At 53.1% G+C, this 25674-nt stretch overlaps 1 protein-coding gene across 1 annotated transcript in view; it reads left to right on the top strand.

The window, feature by feature from the left end:
• Positions 1 to 17349, top strand: part of LOC115492522 (uncharacterized) — a 152864-nt gene extending 135515 nt beyond the window's left edge. The window contains exons 11-12 of the mRNA XM_072921465.1: positions 346 to 694; positions 16749 to 17349. Coding sequence (XP_072777566.1) covers positions 346 to 694; positions 16749 to 17349 — 950 coding nt within the window. The remainder of the gene's footprint in view (positions 1 to 345; positions 695 to 16748) is intronic.
• The last annotated feature ends 8325 nt before the right edge of the window (positions 17350 to 25674 follow it).

Genomic DNA, 25674 nt, shown 5'->3' on the forward strand with positions numbered 1-25674 from the left:
TCAAACTCTGTGTGCTCATCCCTTTTTTTCACCAAACCAGGATTTCCCATTCCCAGCCCCTGGGAGGCTGCGAGGAAGAGGAAGAGCCTCTCCTTGTCCTTCCTCCCCCAGAGCAGGAGCTAAGGATGGAGAGCAGGGAGGACAAATCCCCGCGGCAGAACCTGGTGGAAGAGGCCGTTTTGAGCGGCTCCACAGCGCAGGAACCCGACGGGGAGGAAAAGCCCCGGAGATCCCGCACGAGGAGGGGCTGCAAACGCAGATCGCGGGGATCTGAGGGGGAAAGACCCACCCTGGGCCGGGGAGGCGGCCGGAGATGGAGCCAGAGCTCGGAGCTGGGGGTCCCTGAGCAGCTCCATGATGGGGAGAAGCCCCACAAGTGCTCAGAGTGTGGGAAGAGCTTCAGGAGGAGGTCCGAGCTGATTGTGCACCAGAGGACCCACACTGGGGAGAGGCCCTACGAGTGTGGGGAGTGTGGGAAGAGGTTTCAGACCAGCTCCTGTCTCCTCCGGCACTATCGGGTTCACAGGGAGGAGAGGCCCTTCTGCTGCCCCGACTGTGGGAAGGGATTCAGGCACAACTCCACCCTCATCAAGCACCCGAGGATCCACACTGGGGAGAGGCCCTATGAGTGTCTCCGGTGTGGGAAGAGATTCTCACAGAGCTCTAACTTGACCAAACACCAACGGAGGCACCTGTAAGGGAAGCCCTGCAAGTGCCCCGAGTGCGAGAAGAGCTAAACTCCATCCCCCACTGGAGGACCCACATTGGGCACAGCCCTGGTGACCCACATTCCCTGTGATCCATGTTGGGAACACACCTGGCTGCTTCTCCTTTTGTGTTGACCTTCATTTTTTTCTCTTCTCAAACTCTCTCTGCTGCAAGACCCAAGAGGGATCGATCTTTCACCTCAAATCCTCTCACATCCCACTGAAAACAAATTAATTTTAACCCACAGAGCCTCAATCCCACCTCAAATTGCTTGTTCCCACCTCAAAAAAAACCTCAATCCACCTCAATCGAGTGAGCCAAACTCACTCGATTCCACAGCTGCCTGGGTGAGATGGGTTTCGGAGGAGATTGGGAGAAGTGGGATCCCAGTCTTGAGCAGGGAGATGGGGATTGTGTGGGGCTGGGTGGCTGGGATGTATTTGATAGCAAATAAAACTTTCAGACTTAGTGATTTCTTTGCCGTTCATCTCCAGTCCGTGGCAGTTCTGTTTTTCAGGGCACCACCTTCTCAGCTGATTGTGTTTGTGTCCTCCTTTCCCTCCCACCTCTCTTTGCCTGCTCTGTTTCTCTCTCCGTGTCTCCCTTGAGCCAGGGACCTCCAAAGACCCTCCCCCAATTTAATTTCCTCAGGGACCGCCAAAGATCCTTCCCTGATTTAATTGAATCCTCCTCTAATTTAATTGCCCCCTCTGCCCCCAATGACCCACCCCTGATTTTTTAATTATTTTATTTCCCAATTATTATTTTATTTCTTAGTCCAGGAGCTAAAGTTATGGAGGCCAGCAGTGAAATGTCTCTGTAGGATTTTGCTCCACTTGGCTTTCAGCCCCTTCTCAAGAGCTCTGCCTTCGAGGGCAAAGGGAATGTCTTTTCCTGGCTGGGAGCTGAAATTCCAGACCTCTGGAATGTGTGCAGGGCCATATAGACTGGGATCAACCAGAGATTGGGATCAAATATGCACTGAGATCCTGTGGTCTCGGGTCAGCTAAGGACTGGGATAAATTAGGGACTGGGGCCCTACAGACTGGAATGAACTGAACTGGGATCAAATACGGACAAGGATCAAACATGGACTGGGATCCTATGGACTGGTATCAACAAGGGACTCGGATAAAATAGGGACTGGGATCCTACAGACTGGGATCAAATTGGGACTGGGATCATATGGACTTGGATCAGCTGGAGACTTGGATCAACTACGGACTGTGTTCAAATAGAGACTGGGATCAGATGTGGATTGGGATCCTATGGACTGGGATCAAATATAGACTGGGATAAAATTGGTACTGGGATCAGATATGGACTGGGATCCTATGGACTGGGATCAAATATAGACTGGGATAAAATTGGGACTGGGGTCAGATATCGACTGGGATCCTATGGACTGGGATCATATGTGTTGGGGAAGCTCAAATAGGAAAGCCTTATAAATATGACTGCTTGGCAAAAGGTTTAGAAAATACAGAGACTGAGATGGTAACAAGTTGTGACATACCAAACCGTAGTTACTGCACAAGTAGAACACAATACCACAGCCAGGATGAAGACAATCCACCCTTCTGGTTGAACAATGCCCTTACCTACAGGTAGGTCCAAGGGTCAAATGGACTGTTGGATCTCAGCCCAATGTATGGTTCATCCTACACCTGTAACCCTCCCCTGAAGCATCAGGAGTCTGTGACCCCGTTGGCCCAAGTCTTGTTCCAGCCCACCTTGAAGCCCCTGACAAGGAGTCCCTGAGGAGCCAGACGCTCTCTTGGAACTTCCCTTCTCTTGGAACTGCCTCTCTCCTGGAACATCCTCTTGGGATCCTCTCTTATCTTCCTCTACCCCTTGCCTCTCCCTTCCCCCACGCCCTCAGGCCTGCCACAGGTCAGGTCTGGTGACTCCAAGCAGGGCCTTTCACCCTCTCTAATAAACCAGATATTCTAAGGGCAGCCTTCAGAGATCTCTCGTCTCCATCCACCCAAACCGTCCTGGAGTCCAGCGTCCTCGCGATATGGACTGGGATCAACTAGGGACTGGGATCAAATACAGATTGGGATCAAATATAGTCTGGGATAAAATAGGGACTGGGATCAAATATAGTCTGGGATAAAATAGGGACTGGGATCAAATATGGACTGGGATCAAATATAGTCTGGGATAAAATAGGGACTGGGATCAAATATGGACTGGGATCAAATATAGTCTGGGATAAAATAGGGACTGGGATCAAATACGGACTGGGATCAAATATAGTCTGGGATAAAATAGGGACTGGGATCAAATATGGACTGGGATCAACTAGGGACTGGGATCAAATACGGACTGGGATCGAATATAGTCTGGGATAAAATAGGGACTGGGATCAAATATGGACTGGGATCAAATAGGGACGGGGATAAACTAGAGATTGGGATCAAATATGGAACTGGGATCCTATGGACTGGGACAAACTGGACTGGGATTATATGGATTTGAGATCCTATGGAACAGCATAAACTTTCTAACATGACACATATAATATTCATTGTAACACTTGCGAAAAGCCAATTATAAATATGCATTTGTCACAATCTCTCCTCCTTTTCTTTATAAATCATTTGGCTTGAGCAATATTTCTTATCCTCTTGCATTCTTTGGACTCTGTTGGTAATCAAATAAAACATGGGATTAAACAAAGAAGAAATATCAAAACACTTGTAACACATAAAAGGAAGAATCCTAATTTCTTCCACCATCCCATTCTCAATACATTACCCCACCTGTTAGTTTTTAACATTATTTTCCCTTTGGTTTTTTTTGGACTGATACCAGGGTCATAATTTTTTTCTGATATCCTTTGTTTTTTCCAGGATGATGTCCTCATTGCCATCTATTTTCAACAATCTGTACACCCCATTCTTTAGCCAATAAATAGCGTAAAGCCAACCTATTTTAATACACTGCAGTTATAGTTTGGCTTTGCTGACTCAATACTAATTCCAGTGCCTGAGCAGCTTTGTTTGTTATCTTCTCTATAACTGCTTGGAGTCCTATAATGCGATGCAGTATATAATTTGGGGTTAATACAGAGCTAGATTGCTGTGCTGGTTTCACCTTTTTGTTTACTAATTGCTTTTTTACCGAATCTTGGACTATATGTCTAAGATCAAATGTAAAACAAATCCATCTCTCTCCTTTTGGACATTCCATGCTCCAAGTATTACTACTTTTTCCCAAGTTCCTTGTAATCCAATATTTTTCCCCATTTTGCCTGCAGGTACTCAGTTTGGGTGGGTCTGTGGCTGTTGACATGGGTGTGTGTAACAAAAAGGAACTTTGGTTCCTTTCCGTGTAATACTTTCTGTAGCATTTGGGACATGATCTTGCTGGTATCTCAGAAGGGAAAAGACAACAAATGAGAGACAGAAACAGGAATGACAGAGGTCTGGCATGGCTTATACCCCCACCTCCCCTGCCTGTGGGGTTGCTTCCCACAGCAGGTACGTGTGATCTCGGTGGTGAGTACAGTGCTCAGTCCAGGCTTGCCCTCTGTTTCCCTTGTCACTCCTTTTTACTCATTTTTTTAGGCAAGTCCTTTTCGACACTCCTTAACTGTGGCTTCCCACCATTCCTCAGGTATCTCTCAGTCAACAGGCACTAATAATTCCCATCCACAAAACAAAGTTATTACTTCAGTTTTTGAGTTCTTTCTGTATAGGGGATTGATTCAGTACTCAATACTTCTTGCAACGAGAACATAGATTTTGTGAACTACAATGCCAATTATTCTCATAATTTAAACATTCATTTATAGCCCAGCTGGCATGTCCAATATGAGGATGAATCACATAAAATATACAGTATAGTACTGATGGCAATTTCCCTTCTTCCCTGTACAAGCCACAGGCTGAGGCCAGGCTATAAGAACTCTTTGACTGAAACACTCCCGATCCTCCTGTTTGAAGTGGCAGTGTTCCTCTGCCAAGGAGGTGTCGGAGGCGTCTCAGGGTTTATTCAGGCAGGGCTTAGAACCAGTGATGCAAGCTTTGCCTTATTTCTCAGTGAGGTGTTATTCTTTGTACCTGCCTTGGATCATTTGGGTCTTCCCAAACCATTACCACCCAGACCTGGTTGGAAGTCAGTTTGGTATCACCCGGTTTAGATGTGATAGTCCATTCCTCAAGTTTCTTCACAAGTCCTTTGGTTTTGCTGGCATGAATTCACCCTCTTTCCGTGGTTTGGATTGCTGCTTCAGTGGTACCTGGAAAGGATTTCTCAATAGCACAGTGTTAAAAGAAAGATAATAGTGCATTAACTTTTACCATTAGTTTTCTTTAAAACTTTCTGAGTTTAACTAAACTCTTTTTCTACAGCCACTTCTTCTTCTTGTATCCAGCTGTGTTAATAGCTGCAGAGACCAATTCTTCTTCATGTGAGCTATAATTAGTTAAATAAAAAATACCAGGCCAATTTTAACATGAGATGTATCACATCTCTTGCCTTTTACTTTTTGGGTAACATTTAACTGTTTTAGTCTTACAGACTTTCTGTCTTCAGAACAAAAGCCTTCTCTTCTTAACAACAGCAATCAGAAAGAAAAAAGAAATCTTGCTTAAGACAATAAACCACTTTGTGAGAGTCACTATCTCTGCCTTGATCTTCTCTCTACTGGTGGTCCTGTTCACAGCCTTGGGTTTAACTCTGTCCTTCCCCACTTCCCCCCCTCCTTGTTGTCACTCTGCCTAGCAGGAATGGGGGAGAACTTACAGATAGCTGTGGCTGAGGGGACCTTGGGGGTGTATTTCGCTCTCCCCTTCGCTCTCTTTCTCTCTCTCTCTCCCTTTCTCTCTCTTTCTCTTTGTTTTTCTCTCTTCACATTTCAGCAGCCACATTCCAATATCAGTCCACTTTCTAACATTAATCCTACATCCTGGAGAGGTGAGTCTGCCAATCACCTCTCCCCCCTTTTTCAACTTCCTTACAAAGTAAATTACTTTTGTTATGCGTGTTCTGCAGGCCTGTAATTCATGGCACCCTCCACCAAGGCTACCAGCCACTCACAGCTGGCAGTGCAAAAATAAAGACTTATTTTGCTATCACAATTTTTCCATTCACAAGCTTGAAAAGGTTGCAGGAACAAAGTAAACAACAACTTACTTCCAAAGTGACCCTGCCTGCACCAAAACAAATTTAAGGCAATGCTAGTTAGTGCAATGCAATTTGCAACGAAGCCAAGGTTTGATTTGGGAAGGCCATCTGAGGACACAGAGCATGAGTTTTACAAATCTGTATTTTGAAGAGGGAATGGACAAAATATGAATAGAGTTGAGGGCAGGGGGAGGACAGCAAGTGAGGAATTTTTCTCTGCAATACTCTCTTTTCGACTGCCAGGAAACACTCTAACACTCTCTCCAAGGAGATAAAGAAAAGCTCATAAAAAACAATCTACATTACATATACTACCATTCATCTACATTTACTCACTTTTATTTTTCACTAACTCTCACATACAACAAGAAGATACTTTTTACTTTCAAACCGTCTACATTACATATCTACACCCTGAGTGCTGTTGGAATGTTAATCCCTCAACCCAGCAGGTTTGAATCCCGGATGCTCTTGGGCACTCTTATCCCTCAATCCGGCACTCCACGGGGTTCCTCTTCTTCCTAAGATCCAGTCCCAGTTTCTCTGGGAGGGATTCTCTCTTTTTTATCACTCCCTTGGTCTCTTTACTGGCCGTTTTTCACATGAAAAAGACGTAAAGCAGCATGAGAGACTACAGCAATCACTTGGCAAGTCTGGGATACCCAGCAGCTTCTGTCACACACATTCATTCCCCCCTTATCTGCCCCATCCCAACAAATACTCACCTATCCTTTGTCCTTGGGTCTTGGTTCTTCGTGTACACTTTAGTCTTGGGGCTAATTACTGCGGTTTTAGGGAATGCTTTCCCTTTTCTTTGTTTTATTGTCTCCTTTTGCCCATAGATCATAACCTGTGTCTGGTCACACACCAGGGGAACAGAGCGAGGCTGCCTAAATAGGGCAGGACCCGTCTTCCTCACCCTGACTCTCCAAGGCCCCGGCAGAGAGGTGTTAGAAACCATCCTTTGCTACCATAATTGTGAAAAAAGCCAATCACTTGGCTGTTAAATTTTTAATAATAATAACATGGTTATTAAAATAGTAATACAATTAGAGTAATAAAAATTTAGAGTTAGGACAATTACAAGACAATAAAAAGCAAAGACTTAAGGATGTCCAGATGCTCTGGGGCACTTAAGCCACAACAAGCATACCTTGTGAACAAAGGAATCACCCCTAAAACTACACTATTGCATATTCATATATCCTTCATGGTTATGCATACATTCTATTTAAAACAAGAAACTCTGTCTGTTATATGCCAACTATTTCCTTTAATCCCCATGGCGTCTTCGAGTCTGAGCAAGGCCGGAAGAAATTAGATTCTTCTGACAAGAAAACCATAAATTCCTCTTCTTTGGAAGATTTAGGTGTTCTGTGATGGTTATGTCAAAGCGAGTATGTCATTCCTTAAAAGAAAACCCAGATACATAGTTTCTATTTTAACTACTAAAGCTTCAATTTAACTACACAACTACATTTACAGTACTATTAAAATGTTAATACAGCACTACTATTCAAACTAACATATGTGCATTTTTCACCTTGGGCGTCTGGTGGAGTATCCCCGGAAAGAGCCCAACACTGCAGGGAGACACGTTTTTTCAATTGTAAATTAGGTCTTTCTTTCTCTGTCATCTGTGGTTTCCAGTCTTTCCCGGCTGGGTCTTCAGGTCTTTTAAAACTTTAAGAATCTTTTTCTACTAGCACAACTGACTTCATGTATATTTTACATAAGCACGAATTATTCCATAATTTATATTATAATGGGGCTGCAGAGATCCCCCTGCAGGTCCGTGGGGATGCAGAGATCCCCCTGCAGCCCCTGCAGGAGCCAGGCTGGAGCTCGGGGATGCCTGAGAGGAGGCTGTGACCCGTAGGCTGAGGGGCCCCGCTGGAGCAGCCTGGCCTGGCAGGACCGAGCCCGTGGCACAGTGACCCACGCTGCAGCACTTGGAGGGGGCTGTGCCCCAGGGGATGGACTCGGCTCGGAGAAGTTCCTGGAGAAGTCTCGGCTGGGAGAGAGCGCAGGGTGCAGCAGGGAACGACTCCTGTCCCTGAGCAGAGGGAGAAGCCGCGGGGGATGAGCTGAGCATGGCCCCATTCCCTGTCTCCTGCCCTGCCGGGGGAGGAGGTGCAGCTGGGAGCAGGGAGGCGTGGGGAAAGCTGCATTTAAGGCTCTGCACTGACTTCTCCTTATCCTGCTCTGAGTCTTTGGAGTTTTCTGCCAGAAATCTCTCCCCTCCCCCGCTCACCCACAGGGCTTTGGGCAGGTTTCCCTTTTTGGGGGAAATCAAAGCGAAGCACCGATGCACTAATGAGGGGCAGGAGAAGGGAGGCTCCCGGGCTTCCCGCAGAGCCGGAGGCACGGAAGGCGCAGGGCCGGGAAAGCCGTGGCGGGAGGTGCGGAGAAGTTTGTTTGTGTGGGCAGCTCAATCCCGCCTCGGGCCCGGGCCCGTCCCGGGGCTGTTGCTCATCTCCGGCTTTGCCCTCACGCAGCGCGGGGGGCCCTGAGAGCGCGGGGCGAGTCTGGGCCGTGCGCAGAGCCCGCCCCGAGCTCGTTGCCATTGGCCGCTGGTGCCGTCAGTCGTGGTTGCGGCGCGCTGATTGGTGGGAGCGGGGCGCAGCACGGCCCCGGCGGCGGGCTGAGGGCGGCCGTGGGCGGGCAGCGGCGCCATTGGCGCCGGGAGCGTCTGTGCGGGCCCGGGAGCGGCGGCAGCGGCCGGAGCGCGGTGAGGCGGCGTCGGCGGAGCTCGGAGGCGGCCCCGGCGCAGGTGGGAGCCGCGCTGGGTTCTGCGGGGGCTCGGGGCTGGCTGCGGGCGGAGGGGGCGGCAGGGGGCTGCGGCGGGTCGGTGGTGCCGTGTCCGGCCCGTGCCGGCCCCGGGCTGAGGGCGCGGCGGGAGCGGCTGCCCGCGGTCTCCTTCCCGCCGGGGCCTGGGCAGGAGCCGCTGCCGGAGCAGCGCTGGCTCGGCCCGGCTGCTGTGGGTAGGACAGAGGGGGCTGCCCCGCGGCCGGGAGCGTGCGGGGAAATTCCCGTCGCCGGAGGTTTCTGTGGCCGGAGGAGAGCGAGGAGTCCTGTAAAAGTGACTTTATTGCCGAGCACGGGGAGAGGCCGTGGGGCATTTGCCGTGCGCTCTCTGCCATGGTTGTAGTCCGCAGCCTCCTTTTTATCCTCATTTTCCCGGCCGCATCTCCCTCTGCCTTTGCCCACGGGCTGAGGTCCTTGGAAGGTTCAGACTTCCCGATGCGCCTGCTGCCTGTCCTCGTTAATATGCACCCTCCTTTTGTATAACAGCCGATATTCGTGGCTCTGTTAAGTCTTTGTTCTTCTCCTCGAAGTTTGAGAATGTAGCGGGACTTTGAGCAGCTGTGTGGGTCAATTTGTGACATTTATTGGAACTGAGGGTTTCTCCCGTAGCTTCCTTATCTACAAGTGCCTGGCTCTCTCGCCAGGCAGATTCACTCCTTGACTCTGTTTTGTTCTTCCCGGGTCCTCTTTGGTTTTGGGATTATTCTCGGTGCCCTCATTCCGTGTCCTTTTGTAGCCGTTTGTGGATCAGGAGGCCTGGCTGCCACCTGCATCCCCTGGCTCAGCTGCTGGATGAGCTGCACTGCCAAGGTGTGGAGCATGGTAAAAAGATGAGAGTTGCTGCAGCATAGAAGAGGAGAAGCAGCATTCGTTTAACCCCTGGTGTGCCGGGGAGCCACATAAGCGTGTCCCATTCCCATCCTTTCCATGTTTGGACCAATACATAAACTGCTCTCCTATTTCCTTTGTTATCTTTCTCAGCACTTTTCCCTTGTCATCTCTTTGCCAACAGCAGTTTGAGACATTTAGTTTTGCCCAAACTCCCTTTTTTTCTGCTCACAGATAATCTGATCCCATCCCCTGGTGAAATGTTGTGTTCCTCTTTCAGTGGATTGGTCGGCAGGAAGGTCAGGAGCTGGAGCTGTCTGGTTGGTTCTTATTCCGAGGACAGCTTGTAATCTAATGATGCCATTGAAATGATAAATGGGTTCTCTGCCTCCTGATATAAATTGGTTTGGGTTCCCAGGGGCTGGCCCATGGTGTTGTAGAATTTTTTCTGGTGGCCCTTCATCTTTTCCTCATTTTTGGGTGCTCCCTGCAGCCGGGGCTGCATCAATTGACCGCATTTTTCTAATTACATAATCAAATACTTGAATTCCAACTGGTTTCCCTGAACTTGTCCTAGCAAAAGCCCCAGTGCTCTGATACACCCTGTACAGCACAGACAGTGGCAGCAGATGTTGGAGTGGGCAGGGGGATTATCCCCCCCCCCCTTATTTTAGTGAAGTTTTCACAACATTCTCCATTTGCTGTTTCCCTTTGCAGCCTCAGCCATTTCTGTTTCAGAGTCAGATCCTCACCATGGGCTCTGCCTTCAGCCGTGCAGATTCCATCTGTGCAAGCAGGCAGAGCTTGGGGTGAGGGGCAGAGGGAATCAGCCAATTCCTGCCCCAGGCAAGAAGAGCCAGGTACATTGTCCCCACTCTGGCCCAGCAGTGTTAATTTGCATTTCTAAAGCTCCTCTCCTGGGTGCCTGGAATGCAGCTGCTCTTCCAGAGCAGCTTCAGCAGCCTCACATATGCCCCCCCAACCTGCTGTTTTTTTCTTTTTTTTTCTTTCAAATCTTCTATTTATTTTCTTTTGCTTCAAATCTTCTATTTATGAGTTAAAGGGTCACCTTTAAATCTCTTCTTGCTTCACAAAATGTTCCCTAAAGGTGAACGTCGAAAAACCCAGACCAAAATTTTTCTATCTCTAAGAGCCACACACAAACATACACAAAAAATTTCCAAGTCACTTAAATTTTTTCTACTTCTCCTCTAAGTAAAAACCTATTCTCTCATCCCTGACCCAAACCTAATCAGCAATATAGAAGTAGGAGTAATTTAAAAATACTCTAATGCTCTAAACTTAGCACTGAAACTGCAGGAAAAAGAAAAACTCCAACAATATGTTTAATGTTAGAGTCAAGGCATTCCTTGATTCTGGCCAGGATGTGCAACAGAAATCATTCCATCCCCACATAGCCCGGGTGTGCAGAGAAAATTGTTCCATGACACCTAAAGTATCAGTAAAATATATTGGAGTATATAAAAAATAAAATACTATCAGAGTAAAAGCTCCGTGGCTTTTACTAAATTTTTCCCAAAGTTGATACAGTCAGAACCAGTCTAAATCCACTGGTTTAATGTTCCAAAGTTTCAAGTTGTGCAGTTTTTAGTATTTGGTTTCCTATTGGCCCCGGATTTCTTTGCTTCTGCTGTTAATGAGGTGGGAAGTGCTGCATTTCCTTCTCAGCCTTTTGCAGACCAGGTGTCTGCAGCCCTGGCAGTGTCTGGGGTAGGTGTTGGTTGCTGTTTGCTGCTGGGGTTGATGTTTTGCTGCTGGGCATTATCTTTGTGGGTATCTTTTGGGCCATTCCAGGTGTGTTGAGATGTTAAACTCATCTCCATTGAGTGGTGCAACATCCCTTAACAAAACCTTTAACATTTCTTTCCCCAGGGCCAAGGCAAAGCAAGCCAGAGTAGAGAAATGAAAGGTTAACAATGTTAAAGTCTATGAGCTGGTGTATTTTCCATCAATGCCATGGCAGGCAGGGCAGTGTGTGAGTGTAAGTGAGAGCCAGAGTGGAATTGTCCCGTGCTCTTGCCCAGCAGCTGTGGCAGGGCAGGCCCAGAGAGCGCTGAAGCTGCAGCAGTGGCAGCAAGGGCTGTCCCCGGTGGCTGGAGCTGCCAAAGGAGGGTGGCCAGGCCGAGGATTTCAGCAGAGGATGTGTGGGCAGGCCCAGGGCCTTGCCCCGCTGTGGAGCCCTGGCTGCTGCTGCGCTGCCTTCAGTGCAGGCTCAGTGGGGGCCTCCCATCCTCCTGCTGCAGGCGGGAAGTGCAAATCTCCGGGGCTGCAGAGACCTGGAGCCGAGGCTGAGGGGTCCCCCGTGCTCAGCTGTGCTGGCGGCTGTTTCTGGCCTCGGGGCCACTTGGCACGGGCCACGCCACTTGGCCCCCAGTGGTGCTGCTCTGCACTCCTTAGGCAGGAGCCGATGTCCTGCTGGGATGTTGGCAACAGCAAAGTGCCAAGGCAGGCTCTGTGCCAGCCCAGCTTCCTGGGGGAGAGATTGCACCAGAGACAGGATTCTGGCCACAGACTGCTTTAAATGTGCATCCCTTATCTCCACCCTGCACTAGGTGGAGAATTCCCAGGGTAAGGAATTCCTGAGATCAATTCCAAGGGGAAATAATTGAATATCTGCCCTGGGTCTGGCTCTTCTTCTTGCCCAAGCCAATGGCAAAAGCCGTACCCATGGCATCTTGGTTTCTATCCCCAGCTTCCAAAGGTGTTTCTTTCCATCCCCTTTCATTCTTTGTACCCAGCCTGAGCTCTGGGGGTGCCAGGGGTTCTGGAGGTCCCATTGTATTCCTAAAGCTTCCATAACCCCCTGGAGGATCTTTCCTGTAAAATGAGTTCTGCTGTCTGTGTCTGTTGCTTCCACAATACCTTTTATTGGAGTAATGTCTTTTAGAAATACCTTAATAAGTGATCCAGTGGCTGCTGAGCAATCAGAATTGCTTTTGCCCCCCTGTTAGGTGAGATGGTGTCACCAGAAGATATTGAAGCCTTCCTGCTCAGGGCATTCAGTGCCAGGCTCTTACAAGCACACACAGCTGTGCCGGTTGAGCTGACCATGGGGGTAACCTGGGCTTTGTCTGATTCCCTTTCCTCAATAACAGCGTGTCTTGGAACTCTTTTCCCTTCTGCTGCCCTTGAAGAGCCATCCACAAAGACAGTTTCTGCCTCAGGCCAGGCAATGTCTCCTGAATCTCCCCCAGGCTGGGTCTGGAGCTGTGTCACTTGAATGCAGTGCTGGGTTTCTTCCCAGCCCCTCTGGGGGCTGTTCAAACAGGAGGCTGGGTTAAACCCTTCCCCTGTCCTCAGTTCTGAATCCTCCTGTGCCACTGAACAAGTTTCACACTGTAATAACCGAGCACTGCTCATCCATTGCGAGGCTCTTTTGGTTATCAAAGCTTGAACTTGATGGCAGACTGGAACAGTTGGAGATCCTGTTGTCATCAGGTTTTGGGCCTCGGTTCTCGTTGAAGCTGTGGCTGCACAATTCTGCTGACAATGAGGCCACTCTGGCCACTGGGTGAAACGTTTTGGCCCAAGAATTCCTTTGGCATGGCCCTGTTGAACATTCACCTACAATTCCAATTTCTTTTCTGAGTCTGGAAGAGCCACAGCTGAGGCATCATTATTTTTGGTTGTTCATTTTCTCAGGTTTTTCTCTCTTTCTCCTGTCCATACCACAGCATGGAGGCTGTCTGGGGTTAAAAAGTCCAGACGTTTGACACAAAGGTACAGCAGCAATAGCCTCTGTATCACCTTTTACAATATTACAATGCCGTCATCAAATTCCTTCCTAGATAATTACAATCACAGTAGGAAGAGAAAAAAATTAGTTTAGTTCAAATAAACCTCCCACAGCTCCTAAATGAACAAATGACACCAGCTCAGCTTTCCCATTTATTCCCTTAATAATGAAAACACTCCTTTACAATGTTCCCCCCTTAGGTGCAAGATTCAGAGTGGATGGAGAGGCCCCTGTGTCCATCAGGAGAGGCCTCCTCTCGATGCAGACCCAGCCGGGATGTTCTCCAGGGCTGCAGTGTGGTGGGTCCCCGGTGGGATGGGAGCTCAGAGAGCCCTGACAATCCATGTCCTTGCAGGGGTGGACTCGCTCCTCCTGAGGGTGCTGCTGTCTGTGCTTGCAGTGTCCCTGTGGGCTGCAGCTGGAGCCCTGACTCCTTCCCAGGGGCTGTTTGGGTGGGCTCTGCCCTGGCCAGGAGGGCAATGCCTCTGCCAGGTGCTTGTGGCCGAGGCCGTCCCCTGGGTGCTGGGCTCCCCTTGGGCCCTGGGGTTGGTCCCTCAGGGGCTGTGGGAACTCTGCCATGGCCTTTGCCTTCAGCTTGGCCTTTTGCTCATCCCTCCTTGCCTTCAGCTGCTGTGCCTTTGTGCCCAAGTGCTGCAGGGCCTTCTTGTGCCACTCCTGCAGCCCCGGTCACTGCCTGTGGGTGCTCATCCTCTGAGAGCTGCTGAGCTTTCTGCAAAATCTTTCCTTTCTGCAGGGACCCAAACCAAATCCTTCACAGAAAATCCTGAAACTTCCATGTGCACTCTGCATTTCCCAGAGGTTCCTTTGTTTTGCTCCTTGTGCTCAGGGTCCCCTGCACAGCCCGGATAGCAGAGCCGGTGCCTGTCCTGCCGCAGTGTCCAAAGGCGGCCCCCCCGGCGGGCAGGGCCGGCAGCTCCCCGGGGCCGGGCAGCGGCCGGGGCGTCCCGCAGCCTCCTGGGGGCCGGGGGCCACTGCCGGCCCTGCCCGGGGCTGGTGGGCTCAGGCAGCGCCCGGCGCTGAGCCCCGGCTGCCCCACAGCCCCGGCCCGGCCCCGCAGCTCCCCACAGGCCCCCAGCCCTGCTCCCGGTCCCGCACCTCTGCGCCCGCTGCTGCCGCTGCCCACCACAGAGAAACCCCTGACATCCTGACCTCCTGCTTTTCCTCTCCTGGAAACTGGGAATTCAAAGTATCAGCTGGCAAATTGTCAGGATAAGACCCTGCTGAAAAACATCCCAATCCTGAGTATTTTTCTCTTCCTTCTCTTTGCCATCATCCTTTTTCTTACCACATAGATTCCTCCTGCTGCTTCTTGCCTGAACCATATTGCTGCACACTCCCCTTCACCTGATCCCTTCACAGGACACCAACACCATCCATCCCCTGTTGTCCAAATCCCTTCTCCCCTTCCCTTATTGCCCCCCTGGGTGTCCATGTCCTTAATTACCTCTGGGGGAATGTGCAAACTACCTCAGCATTCTCCCATGGGACCCTTCAGAGACATTTTGGGGTCATCCTCCCTTTGGCCAGGAGCCCTCCCTGGCTTTCCCTTTTCTCCCCTCCATGGGTGCCCTGCCATGTTCACTCCCCGAAGATCCCAGGGCACTCACTGATGAGATTTTCAGTGCTCTCTCCCTGCTGACTCTTCACAGACCCCCCTGATGTGTCACTCGTCTGTCTCCTGGTCACTCCCGGGTCCCCAATCAATCCCCGGTGCGGCAGGGAGCCGATCACCCAAAGTGGGTGAGGCACCTTCAGCTGCACTCCCTGCCCCAGGGTGTGCGGAAAAATTGACATCACCAGAGGTTTCTGTCCACAAAGCAGACAGAGGAGTCCTGTGAAATTAATTTCATTTCTAAAAATGGAAGAGGCCATGGGACATTCCCCATGGGATCTCTCCAATTGTTGGAGGACACAGCCTCCTTTTAATCCTAATTCTCCCGGCCACATCTCCCTCTGCTTTCCCCATTGGCTGAAGTACTTGAGAGCTACAGACTTCCCAATCCAGCTACTACATACTCCCTTAATATGCTCCCTGCTTTTATATAGCAAATGATATTCATGGCTCTGTTAAGTCTTTGTTGTTCTTCTGGAAGTTCATGAACTGAGCAGGACCTTGGCTGAGCAGCAGTCTGTGTCATCAATTAATAACATTTTCTGAAACCGATGGCTTCTCCTGTCACTTACATACGTACAGGTTCCTGGCCCTATCTCTGAGCAGATTCAGAGCATCTGTTTGTAAAGACACTTTGCTCTTGCTCCTTTCATGGGGGTCCCCCGTTTGTGGGACATCCCCCCTGGAGCAGGGTGTCCCCTCTTTGCTGCAGCCGCAGCCCTCAGGCAGAGCTCAGCCAATCAGAGCCCGCGGCGCTGATGACTCACCAGTTGCCAGGCAGACTCGCAGCTCCCCGCGTTCCCCACCTGGACCCCACCTGCGCCCCCCCCTCGGCCCCATCGCCCCCGCGAGGGGAATTTGGGGAGGTGGGAGTGGGGCAGCGCCAAGGCCGGGCCCCCCCGCGCTGTCCTGGCGGGAGCGGCTGCAGTGGGGACCGAGTGCGGGCGGGAGCGGCCGAGAGCCCAGCGCTGCCCCAGCCCGACCTGCCCCAGCTCCATCCCTGCCCCTCGGCTGGGATGCTGTGGGTCTGGGGGGAAGAGGGAGCCGGCAGTGGGTGCTGGGCCTGGGGGCAGGAGGAGAAGGGAAGGAGAGGCAGGCTTGAGGAACAAAATGGTCAAACGATTCAGGTGGCAGGAGAGGGTGGGATTGTGCAGAAGAAGAACTAATAACAGGAGGAAGAGGAGTGTAAGGAAGAGGAGATATACAAGAGGAGGAGGAGAAGGAGTAGAAGGAGGCAGCAGCAGAAGGTTCCACCCCTCCCTGTGTCTGCAGCCTCCCCCAGCCCCAGGAGCGTTTCTCCCCCCACATGCAGCAGGTGACTGTGGAGGGGGATCCAGGATTTTCCCAGGGTGAATCTTGGTGTTTCTGAGCTTTCTTGGGCTAAATGTTGGTGCTTTGGTTTTATGTGGCAGCTGAATCTTTATGTTTTGGAGGAGGTTTTTGCTGACTTGTGATGTTTGGGGAGTTTTTGATCTGTGTCTTGAAGTTTGTGGGATTTTGGGGCTAAATCTTGGTGTTTTGGAGGTTCTTACAGACACAAGATTCCTAATGACTTCCTGAGATAAACTGGAGCAAGGAGGGACCTCCAGTCCAAGATGCTCTCCTCTTGTTTTTTTCCCCAAACCAGGATTTGTCATTCCCTGGGCGTGTCTGGATGGAGGAGGAGGAAAAGCCCCGGAGATGCTGCAGGAGGAGGAGCTGCAAACCCAGCCCAGGGAGCTGCGGGGAGGAAAGAGCCCCCCTGAGCCAGGAAGGCGGGCGGAGATCCAGCCAGAGCTCGGAGCTGGTGGAGAAGTCTCATGGCAGGGAGAAGCCCCACAAGTGCTTGGAATGTGGGAAGGGTTTCAGTCGGAGCGACAGCCTGATTGTGCACTGGAGGATCCACACTGGGGAGAGGCCCTACGAGTGTGGGGAGTGTGGGAAGAGGTTTCGGACCAGCTCCGATCTCCTCGTACATGAGCGGATTCACACCGAGGAGAGGCCCTTCCGCTGCCCCGACTGCGGGAAGGGCTTCAGCCAAAACTCTAACCTCACCAGGCACCGGCGCATCCACACTGGGGAGAGGCCCTACGAGTGTGGGAAGTGTGGGAAGGGCTTCAGAGACAAGTCTGGCCTGATCAAGCACCGGGTGATGCACACTGGGGAGAGGCCCTATGAGTGCTTGGAATGTGGGAAGAGCTTTGGGCGGAGCTCAGGTCTGAGAACACACCAGCGCATCCACACCAGGGAGAGGCCCTACGAGTGTCCCCAGTGTGGGAAGAGGTTTCAGACCAGCTCCAGTGTCCTCGTACATGAGCGGATTCACACAGAGGAGAGGCCCTTCTGCTGCCCCGACTGTGGGAAGGGCTTCACCCGCAACTCGCACCTCACCAGGCACCGGCGCATCCACACCGGGGAGAGGCCCTACAAGTGTGGGGAGTGTGGGAAGAGCTTCTCCAGGAGCGAAACCTTGACCCAGCACCAACAGAGGCACCAGTAAGGGAAGCCCTGTGAGTGCCCCGAGTGAGGGAAGAGCTTGGAGTGAGGGAAGAGAGTGAGGGAAGAGCTTGGTGTGCTCCTGCAGCTCCATCCCCCATGGGAGGATCCGGGCTGGATGATCCCCAGTGACCCCCGTTGGGCAGAGCCCTGGTGCCCCCCGTATGGGGAATAAAACAGAGAGTAAAGCAATGGAGCTGATAAAGGGGCCCGATATCTGAGGCCTGACTGAGCAGAAACTGTGGGAGACACAGACACAGTTTAAGGCTCCCTGGGCAAGAAGTGACCGAGCAACGTGGTGTGAGACTTTGTGATAAAATAATGTTACCAGGTGATGTCATGTCACGAAGAATGTGTAACCAATGGGAAATTGTTACCAAAAACAGAGCCCTATATAAGGACCCTAGAAGTAAATCCCTGTATAAAAACCTGGTACACACAATAAAATTGGCTTTGGTCTAATCTCGGATGTCCCCGTCTCTCCCTGGTGGATAACCCTGTTGTGGGTGATCCCCGTTGGGTGCGGGGAAGGTGTTGGAGGGATTTCTTTCCCTTCTCCTCGTGCTGCCGTGGTTTGGTTGGTAATAAATTCCCTCCCTGTGCCCGGGATGGGTCTGTTGTCCCCGTGGTTTGGTTGGTAATAAATTCCCTCCCTGTGCCCAGGCTGGGTCTGTTGTCCCCGTGCCGCTGCTCGGGGCGGGATCTCTCCCGTTCCTTCTCTGCACTCCCGGTCTTCTCCTCAGCCAATGAGAGAATGCGGTGGACACGAGTCAGCCAATCAGAGAGAGCGGCGCTGATGACTCACCAGTTGCCGGGCAGACCCGCAGCAGGCAGTGTTCCCCACCCGGACCCCGCCCTCCCTGCCCAGTGCCGGCCCCGCCGTGGGGTCCCCCCAAGTCCCTCCCCAGTGCCCCCCACAAACTGGGCTGGGTTTAACTGGGAAGCGTTACTGGGAACACTGGGAGCAGGCGGGCAGGGGCAGAGTGACAGCAGGGCTGGGGGTACACAGGACCCCCCAAAATCAGCGTGGGGACGGAATGGTGGATCCCGGCTGGGCCCGAGGCCACAGGGAAGCTCTGCGGCCGCCGGCGGCTCAGGAGCTCTGTGAGCAGAGAAACAGGGGTGACACCGGGCTGGGGGCCCCAGGTGGAGCACCCACAGTCTTGGGGAGAGGGGACATGACCCCTGGGACCCCCCTTGACCCACTTGCACAGGTAGAAGCCGAGCCCCAGCACCAGGAAGACAAAGCCCAACTCGTAGTCCCTGATCCCCGTCTGCATCTTGCTGCCGGTGGCGTCCAGCGGCATCTCTGAGAGGCCTGCAGGTATCAGGACCCCCCAAAACCTCGCACAGACACCCCAAGCCTCTCCAAGCACCCTCCTGATTGCTCCCAGTCCACCCAGGACACCCTGAAACTTGCCATGATCCCTTCCTCACCTCCCCAGGACCCACCAAAGCCTCTCCCATCCCTTTCAGAATCCCACAACCCCCTTCCAGTCTCCCCCCACCACCCCAGTACGGCAAACCCTCTCCCAGTCCCTTCTCAGCCCCACCAGGACTCACCCAGACCCCTCCCAGTCTCTTTCCAGCACAACCAACCTCATCCCAATCTCTGTTTTTCCATCCCCAATCTCCATCCAGCTCTTCCAGGCTCACTCTAGTCCCTCCCAGTCACACCCAGTACCCCCAAACTCCCTTCCAGTGCCCACCAGGACCCCCAGAACCTCATCCCACCAGCTTCTTCTCTGCTGAATTCCTAGAGGAAGACCAGGCCCAGCTACTACCAGACCTTCAGAGAAAACTCCACCCTTCTAGAGATCACCACTTCAGCAGCATTTCATCTGCCACTCCAGGAGGAGCAGCCACCATTTTAACTGGACTACTACCAACACCCTGACTCCTCAGGGTGTCAGGTTTCTGCCTCCCTCACTAGTTTCATTTGTACTAATTGCATTTTTTAAATTATTATTTTTATTTAGTTTTTTTCCTGGTAAAGAACTGTTATTCCCATATCTTTGCCTGAGAGCCTTTTGTTAAATTGTGGTAATTCGGAGGGAGGGGGTTTACCTTTTCCATTTCACAGGAGGCTTTTGCCTTCCTTCACAGACTCCTGTCTTTTCAAACCTAGACATGGGCCTTGTTTTTTTTCTATCCCTTGTGTGTGTGTTGTGGGCTCGGGTCTGGCTCTAGATTTTCTTGTGGGCAGGGCTGGCCCTGTTGGCCGTGCGGAGCCCCCGTGGTTTTCTGGGCTTGTGCCAGAACGTGTTGGGGTGTGTTGAAGGGCGCTGCTGAGGGGCTGCCAGGTGCCCATGGCACACCGCCCTGAGAGCGCCCGGTCTCGTCTGATCTTGCAATCTAAGCAGGGTCTGGCCCAGTTAGTACTTGCATGGGAGACCCCCTGGGAATACTGGGTGCCGTAGGCTTCTTTTGCTGCCTGCTGGCCAGAGGGCCTCTGGTGCTTGGGTTTTCTTGGGCAGCCATGGCGAGGGGCAGGAGAGAAGGGGCACGTGGGCCTTGTGTGGATTTTGTGCCTTGTGTGTGTGTGTTGCAGGCTGGGGTCTGTCTCTCGATCCCCTTGTGGGCAGGGGCGGCCCTTTTGGGCCTTTTGAGCCCCTTTGGGGTTCTGGGCTTGTGCCTGGAGGGTGGTGTGGTGGGCTGAAGGGCGCTGCTGAGGGGCTGCCAGGTGCCTATGGCACACCGCCCTGAGAGCGCCCGGTCTCGTCTGATCTCAGAAGCAAAGCTGGGTCGGGCCCTGCTGCTGCTGGGGGCAGCGAGGATGACATCGAGGATGACGTCGAGGATGAGAACCTCTTGCTCCACCTGACCACCGGCAGGCTGAAGATGGTGGACTTTGATTCTGACATGTCCCTTAAAGCCAGGTTCCACAGGGAATTTGCAGATGAGTCCTCACGCAGGGGATGCTCCCAGATTTGGGCATTGCACAGCCTGGCTGGGAACCAAAGGTTCCCCTTTGCTGGGGCGGATGCAGCTGATCCTTCAGTCGGCTGCCAGGCTGCTTTTGGCAGGGCTGGGGGCAAGGGCTGGGGTGGGTACGAAATGGGAGTGGGCTCCTGGCCCTGCCAACAGCCCCCAGCATCCACCGTGCCCCGGGCTGGGGCTGGGCTGGGGCAGCCAGCCCGACACAAACAAACCCCCATGGTGGGAGCAGAGGTGGGACTGCAGAGCCTGTGCAGGGGCTGCTTTGCTTTGCAGGCAAGGAAGGGCTTGGGCTGCTCCACTGCCCTTGTTTGCTTTGGGATCACCATGGGGGCAGTGCAGGGGAAGGGAGAAAGCCTGGGATTCCCTCACCCATGGTGGGTTTTATCCTGGCATGGAGGGATTGGGCCTTCCCCAAGCCTCTGACAGAGATAAGATTTTTTACCTTTTTTCTTGTTGCCCTATTTGTCTGTAATCTATTTTCAATAATTTGTTGTTAGTTTTTATAGAGGAAGTGTTCCAGGTGTGGTCCAGTCTGGATCAGGAAGTGCGGGGCACCGCGGGCGGCTGGGACAAGGGGACAGGAGCCTTCAGCTGACGGGGCTTTCTGGTTTCTCTCCTTGCAGCCGGGCTCTGCGGGTGCTGAGGCTGCTCTGGGCTCTGCCAGGGCCCTGCTGGAGCTCAGCACCGGGCCGCAATCAGCCAAAGGAGAAATGGGGTGACCTGCAGCACAGACTTGCTTGAGCATTTCAGCAACACAGCTCAAGTTTGCAGAGTGTACACCTCCAAGGTAAAACATGCCACCACCCAAAAAATAAACTTGTTCAATAACTTCTGAAATGAAATCAGTCTGGGATGACCCCAAATGACGTTTTGCAGCTTGCTCAAGCTGTAGCTCAGCCCTTCTCTGAACTGTTCTCTCCCCCACCTGTCTTTTACTTCCCAACTGCTCCCTCTTTTCCCCCAGTGAGTTCCCAGCCCATTCCAGTCTCCATCACACTGTTGCCTTCCTTGGTGCCCCTCGCCATGAGAAAGGCCGAGCCCCAGGCTTAGGGACTCATCCTGTCACTGGCTGAGGAGCAGCAATGTCTCAGAGGTTTGGTGGGATTTTAGTGTCATTCAGAGCTGCTCTCCAGCCCTCAGCTCTCCTCACTGCTGAGTTCCCGCTCCCTTTTCCTTGTCCTTGCAGCAGGATGAGCTCTGTGAGTCCCCTTGAGCCTCCCCACTCTTCCCAGCCCACACACCCACCTCAGTTAGGCTGAAGCTGCAGCTTCTCTGTCTCCTCTGGCACACCAGTGCAGTCCCCTGTGCGGGGAGCCGCAGCCCCAGAGCACAGCACTCAGCAGTGCAGTCGGGGCTGGAGCAGCTGCCCCGCAGCCCTGGCTTGGCTCTTTGTGGCAGGGAATGCTCCCTGTGTGCAGCTGTCCCTGCAGGATGGCCCCAGGGCAGAGCCCAGCCGGGCTCCCCCTGCAGCCCCTGAAGCTTGGGGCAGACAGTGGTCCCAGAGCTGAGGTTCACGGGGAGCACCCGGAGCTGTGCCTCGCACTCTGTTGCTGTGTCACAGTCTCGTGTGCAGGGGCAGCTCCAGGGCCTTCTTCCTCTTCCTCCACCCAGGCCAGCTTGGGCAATCTCAGGGGTCTCTGCTCCATGTCAGTGACTGGATTTGTGGCTACTTGCAGGAGAGATGCCTCAGAAAGCTCCGAGTCAGCAAGTCCTGCTTTCGTGCCTGGAAGGCACCTTCAAGAGAGAAGCCTCAGGAAGGCTCAGGACAGCAAGTCCTGCGCTCTGGTCTCGAGGGCTCCTGCCACAAGGACAGGAGACTCCTGTCAAGGATGGTGCTCTGGCCTCGAGGGCACCGGCAGCAGGGATGGGAGATGCCTCCGGGGCACCAAGTCCCACACTCTGCCCTGGAGGGCACCTGCAGAAGAGAAGCCTCGGGAAGGCCACAGGTCAGCAAGTCCTGTGGTCTGGCCTCGAGGTCAGCTGCAGGAGTAATACCTCGGAAAAGCTCCAAGTCAGACACAAAGGAGTGCGCTGTGCAGGGGCTCCTCACAGCACTGCTCTGTCCCGTCCTGTCCTTGTCGCGTGTACCGAGCACTGTGGTATGCTGTTGTCACCACCAGCTCCTGTGTCACCATGTGTCACAAAGGTCCCTTGGGCACCCGGCTGCGTTCCATGCTGCAGCGTGTCACAAAGGGCCCTTGGATACCCTGTCCCGTTCCATTCCATGGTGACCATGTTGCACCGTGTCACAAAGGGCCCTTGGATACCCTGTCCCGTTCCATTCCACGGTGACCATGCTGCAGCGTGTCACAAAGGGCCCTTGCACGCACTGCCACCTGCCCTGGGCCCACCGCCAGCCCCTCCAGAGTGGCCCAGGTTGGAAGGAATGCCTTGCCCCAAGTGTGTCAGACAGCCCAACAGGATCTTTAGGAACGGCTCAGACCATCAGCAAACGCTGCCCTGCTCTGCGGGCTCAGAGCAGCAGGAGCCCCCAGGGCTGCCAACGCAGCCACGCTGGGAAGGGAATGGGACCTTCCATGGAAGCTGCCACGGCCTCCTCGGGACATGTCCCTGCCCGTGGCCATCCTAAACCCGCGGGTGTGGCACACACAAGGAACTGTGGGCCAGGGCAGGAATGCTGCTCTGAGCCCTGGGCCTCAGGGAGCGCTGACACCAGCAGGTGAGGCACAGTCCCCGCCCAAGCAGACCTGCCACCCCCCGAGCCCTGGCAGCGCTGGTGCCCGTCTCCTGCCCCAGAGACCTGTGCCCCTGGGGGACTTCTGTGCCAGAGGGAGCCAAACCCACGTGCACTGGGGGCTGTGCTCCTGCCTGCAGGGGCTGTTGGCAGGAGCACCTGGAGCAACTGCTGGCAACACTTGGTCTCTGTCAGAAGCTCTTACCCCATGCTGAAATTATTTTCTCGTTGAAGTTATTGCCTTCAGCACAAAAACACCTTAGCAGCAAAGGCACAGAAGAATCTGGCAAGTAAGAATCCTCAGTTCAGGAAAGATTTACTTCCCATTGCCCAACTCAAGTAGTTCCAAAATGGTGCAAACTTCCCAAATTAATTGGGATGGCCTGAGGAGATGAAGATTTGGAATTTTGCTTCCCATCTCAAAGCAGCAACTCGTTTGCCTTAACCTCATCCACTGAGGGTCACTTTACAGAACATAACACTACACAAAAAAAAGGAAAAACTAAGGGACATTCTTTGGCTTGCAAATGGTTTTCTATGAAGGGATGATAATATCCTAATTCTCTTAAGGAATAAAAGCTCTCAAGAAATGAAAGTCCACTCAGTGGTACACAAGTAACCCAAAGAAATGAGAATAAGGAAAAAGGGCTAATCCTCCCCCTGGTAGAGATATCTAAGTGGCCAGTAAAGTACAGCTCGCCCCCATCGTTCCCTGCAGGAGAATCAGGACCATGAAGAGGAAAAGTCAAAGATATTCACAGATAGAACTGAGCCCTCTGTAACCAAAGCTGTGCCAAATCACAGATGCTGCCTTCAAACTGACTCAAATTCCAGCCTGGACATCTCACCTTCCAGACAATTCCTTCCCCAACACCCCACCAACACCAACCCCCCAAAACTCCCGCACAGAAGCCCCCAACACCCCATCAGAACCCTCAGCTGTCCCTGTCCCTCTGCAGAGCTTTCCCACCCTCCAGCAGACCCCCTGGTTCCCTGCACGTGCCGTGGGATGGCACTCAGGAGGATCTGCCCCAAGGCCTTCCCCTGGAGCAAGCTCAGGCTGCCAGGCCTATGGATCCTGGATCATCCTTCCCTCTGAGCCTTCCCGTGCACGGCTGTTCCATTGGCACATCTGTGCTCAGCTGGGACTACTCTGCTCACCCAGGGCTGCTGGTAAAGGATGGAGAGCAGCCTGGCAAGCTCTTTCTCCAGCTCCCTCTGTGCCCTTGGGGAAGGCAGAACCTTCCACAGGAAAGCAACTGGTGCCACAAGGAGTGGGTGGCATCAGGCAGCTCTGGGGAAGCCCCTCAGCAATGCTGTATCCTGAGGGAACACTGCTGGCCTTGACCTGTTGGCACCTGCAAAAGCTTCAAATCAGCTGCCTCAGCTTTCAGGGCCTCTCTTGGCCAGCATCCTGACGTGGATGCAGGACAGCTGCCAGGCACTGCTGGGACCCAGCGGGACAGGAGCGGCTGTCTCGTGTCCACGCAGCACCCGTGACACAGCCAGGGCCATCCCGAGAGCAGACAGACGCTCACGGGCCAGCAGAGAGGAGCAAGGAGCCCTGAGCTCCTCTCAGGGTATCTCAGCTGGGCTCGCTCCACAACACGCCCCCATTGGAAGGCCTGCTGATGCCCAGCTGCCAGAAATGCCTCCCTTGTGCTCTCCAAGATGCACAGGGAGACCAGTGAGCAGGACATTTGGGAGGCAAACCTTCCAAGCCTTTGCTGAGGCCAGGCACACACCAAGACCAGCCAAGACTCTCCACCACACTGCCTGGCCCACCCAGCCCAGCTCTGTGCTGGCCCTGGGCCACAGCAGCTCCCAGCAAGCAGGAGGCAAATGCATCTTGCCAAGAGCTGAAACACAGCAGACAGGGAAGATGTGAAACGTGAGTGTGTAAAGGCCTTTTAATTCACAGCTCCCACTGAGAGCTTTGGGGCTCACAGATGGACAGAGATGGTTCTGCTCACCCTTCTGTCCAAAGCGGGGGTAACACACGCTGCTGCAGGTGCTTGGGTTGGTCTCTGCAGGTCCAGGTGGATGCCAAACCTGCTCTTCACAGCCTTCTCCCTTCCCCTGCCCCTCTGCCAAGTGCAGCGGGCCTCAAGGACTGAAAGGAGCACAGAGAGCCAAAGGGGGACACTTGCACCTGCCTCACTGGGAGCTCCCTGGGAAGCACTTTCCTTGAGAAGCAAGCCCCTGTCCTCCAAAGGCATTTCCCCAAATGTGCGGCTTTTCTGCTCAACACCAACACAACCTTAGGAAATGCTGGCAAGGCTGAAGGACTTCATGTCCTTTCAGGACAGGCACTCCAGCTCCAGCTCCTATTCCCCCAAGTGCCTTTCCAGGTGGAGGCTCAGACATGCAGCCCCAGGCCCTCTACAAACACAAGCTGCTCACTGCCTCTTCACCTGCCTCAACTCCTGCCTGCGCCCACGGCACCAAGACCAGGCTGTTCCCAGCCAGAGCCCAGAGCCCTGCTCCCGCAGGACGCTCTTGCCAGCACCTTCCAGGCCTCTCCGCTGTGCACACAGCGCTTTTCATGCCCGCTCCCAACAGGCTCTGGAAGGCAGAGCACAGCCTGGCTGCCTCTGCCACCAGCACAGCCCAAACACAGGCGGAGGAAGAAGCAGCAGGGGCTGTTTTGTGGCCATGCCCAAGAGAGACTGGAAGGGTGCCCTCCCTCTGCTC

The sequence above is a fragment of the Taeniopygia guttata genome, chromosome 37 (assembly GCF_048771995.1).
Source record: "Taeniopygia guttata chromosome 37, bTaeGut7.mat, whole genome shotgun sequence".
In the NCBI taxonomy this organism is placed as follows: domain Eukaryota; kingdom Metazoa; phylum Chordata; class Aves; order Passeriformes; family Estrildidae; genus Taeniopygia; species Taeniopygia guttata.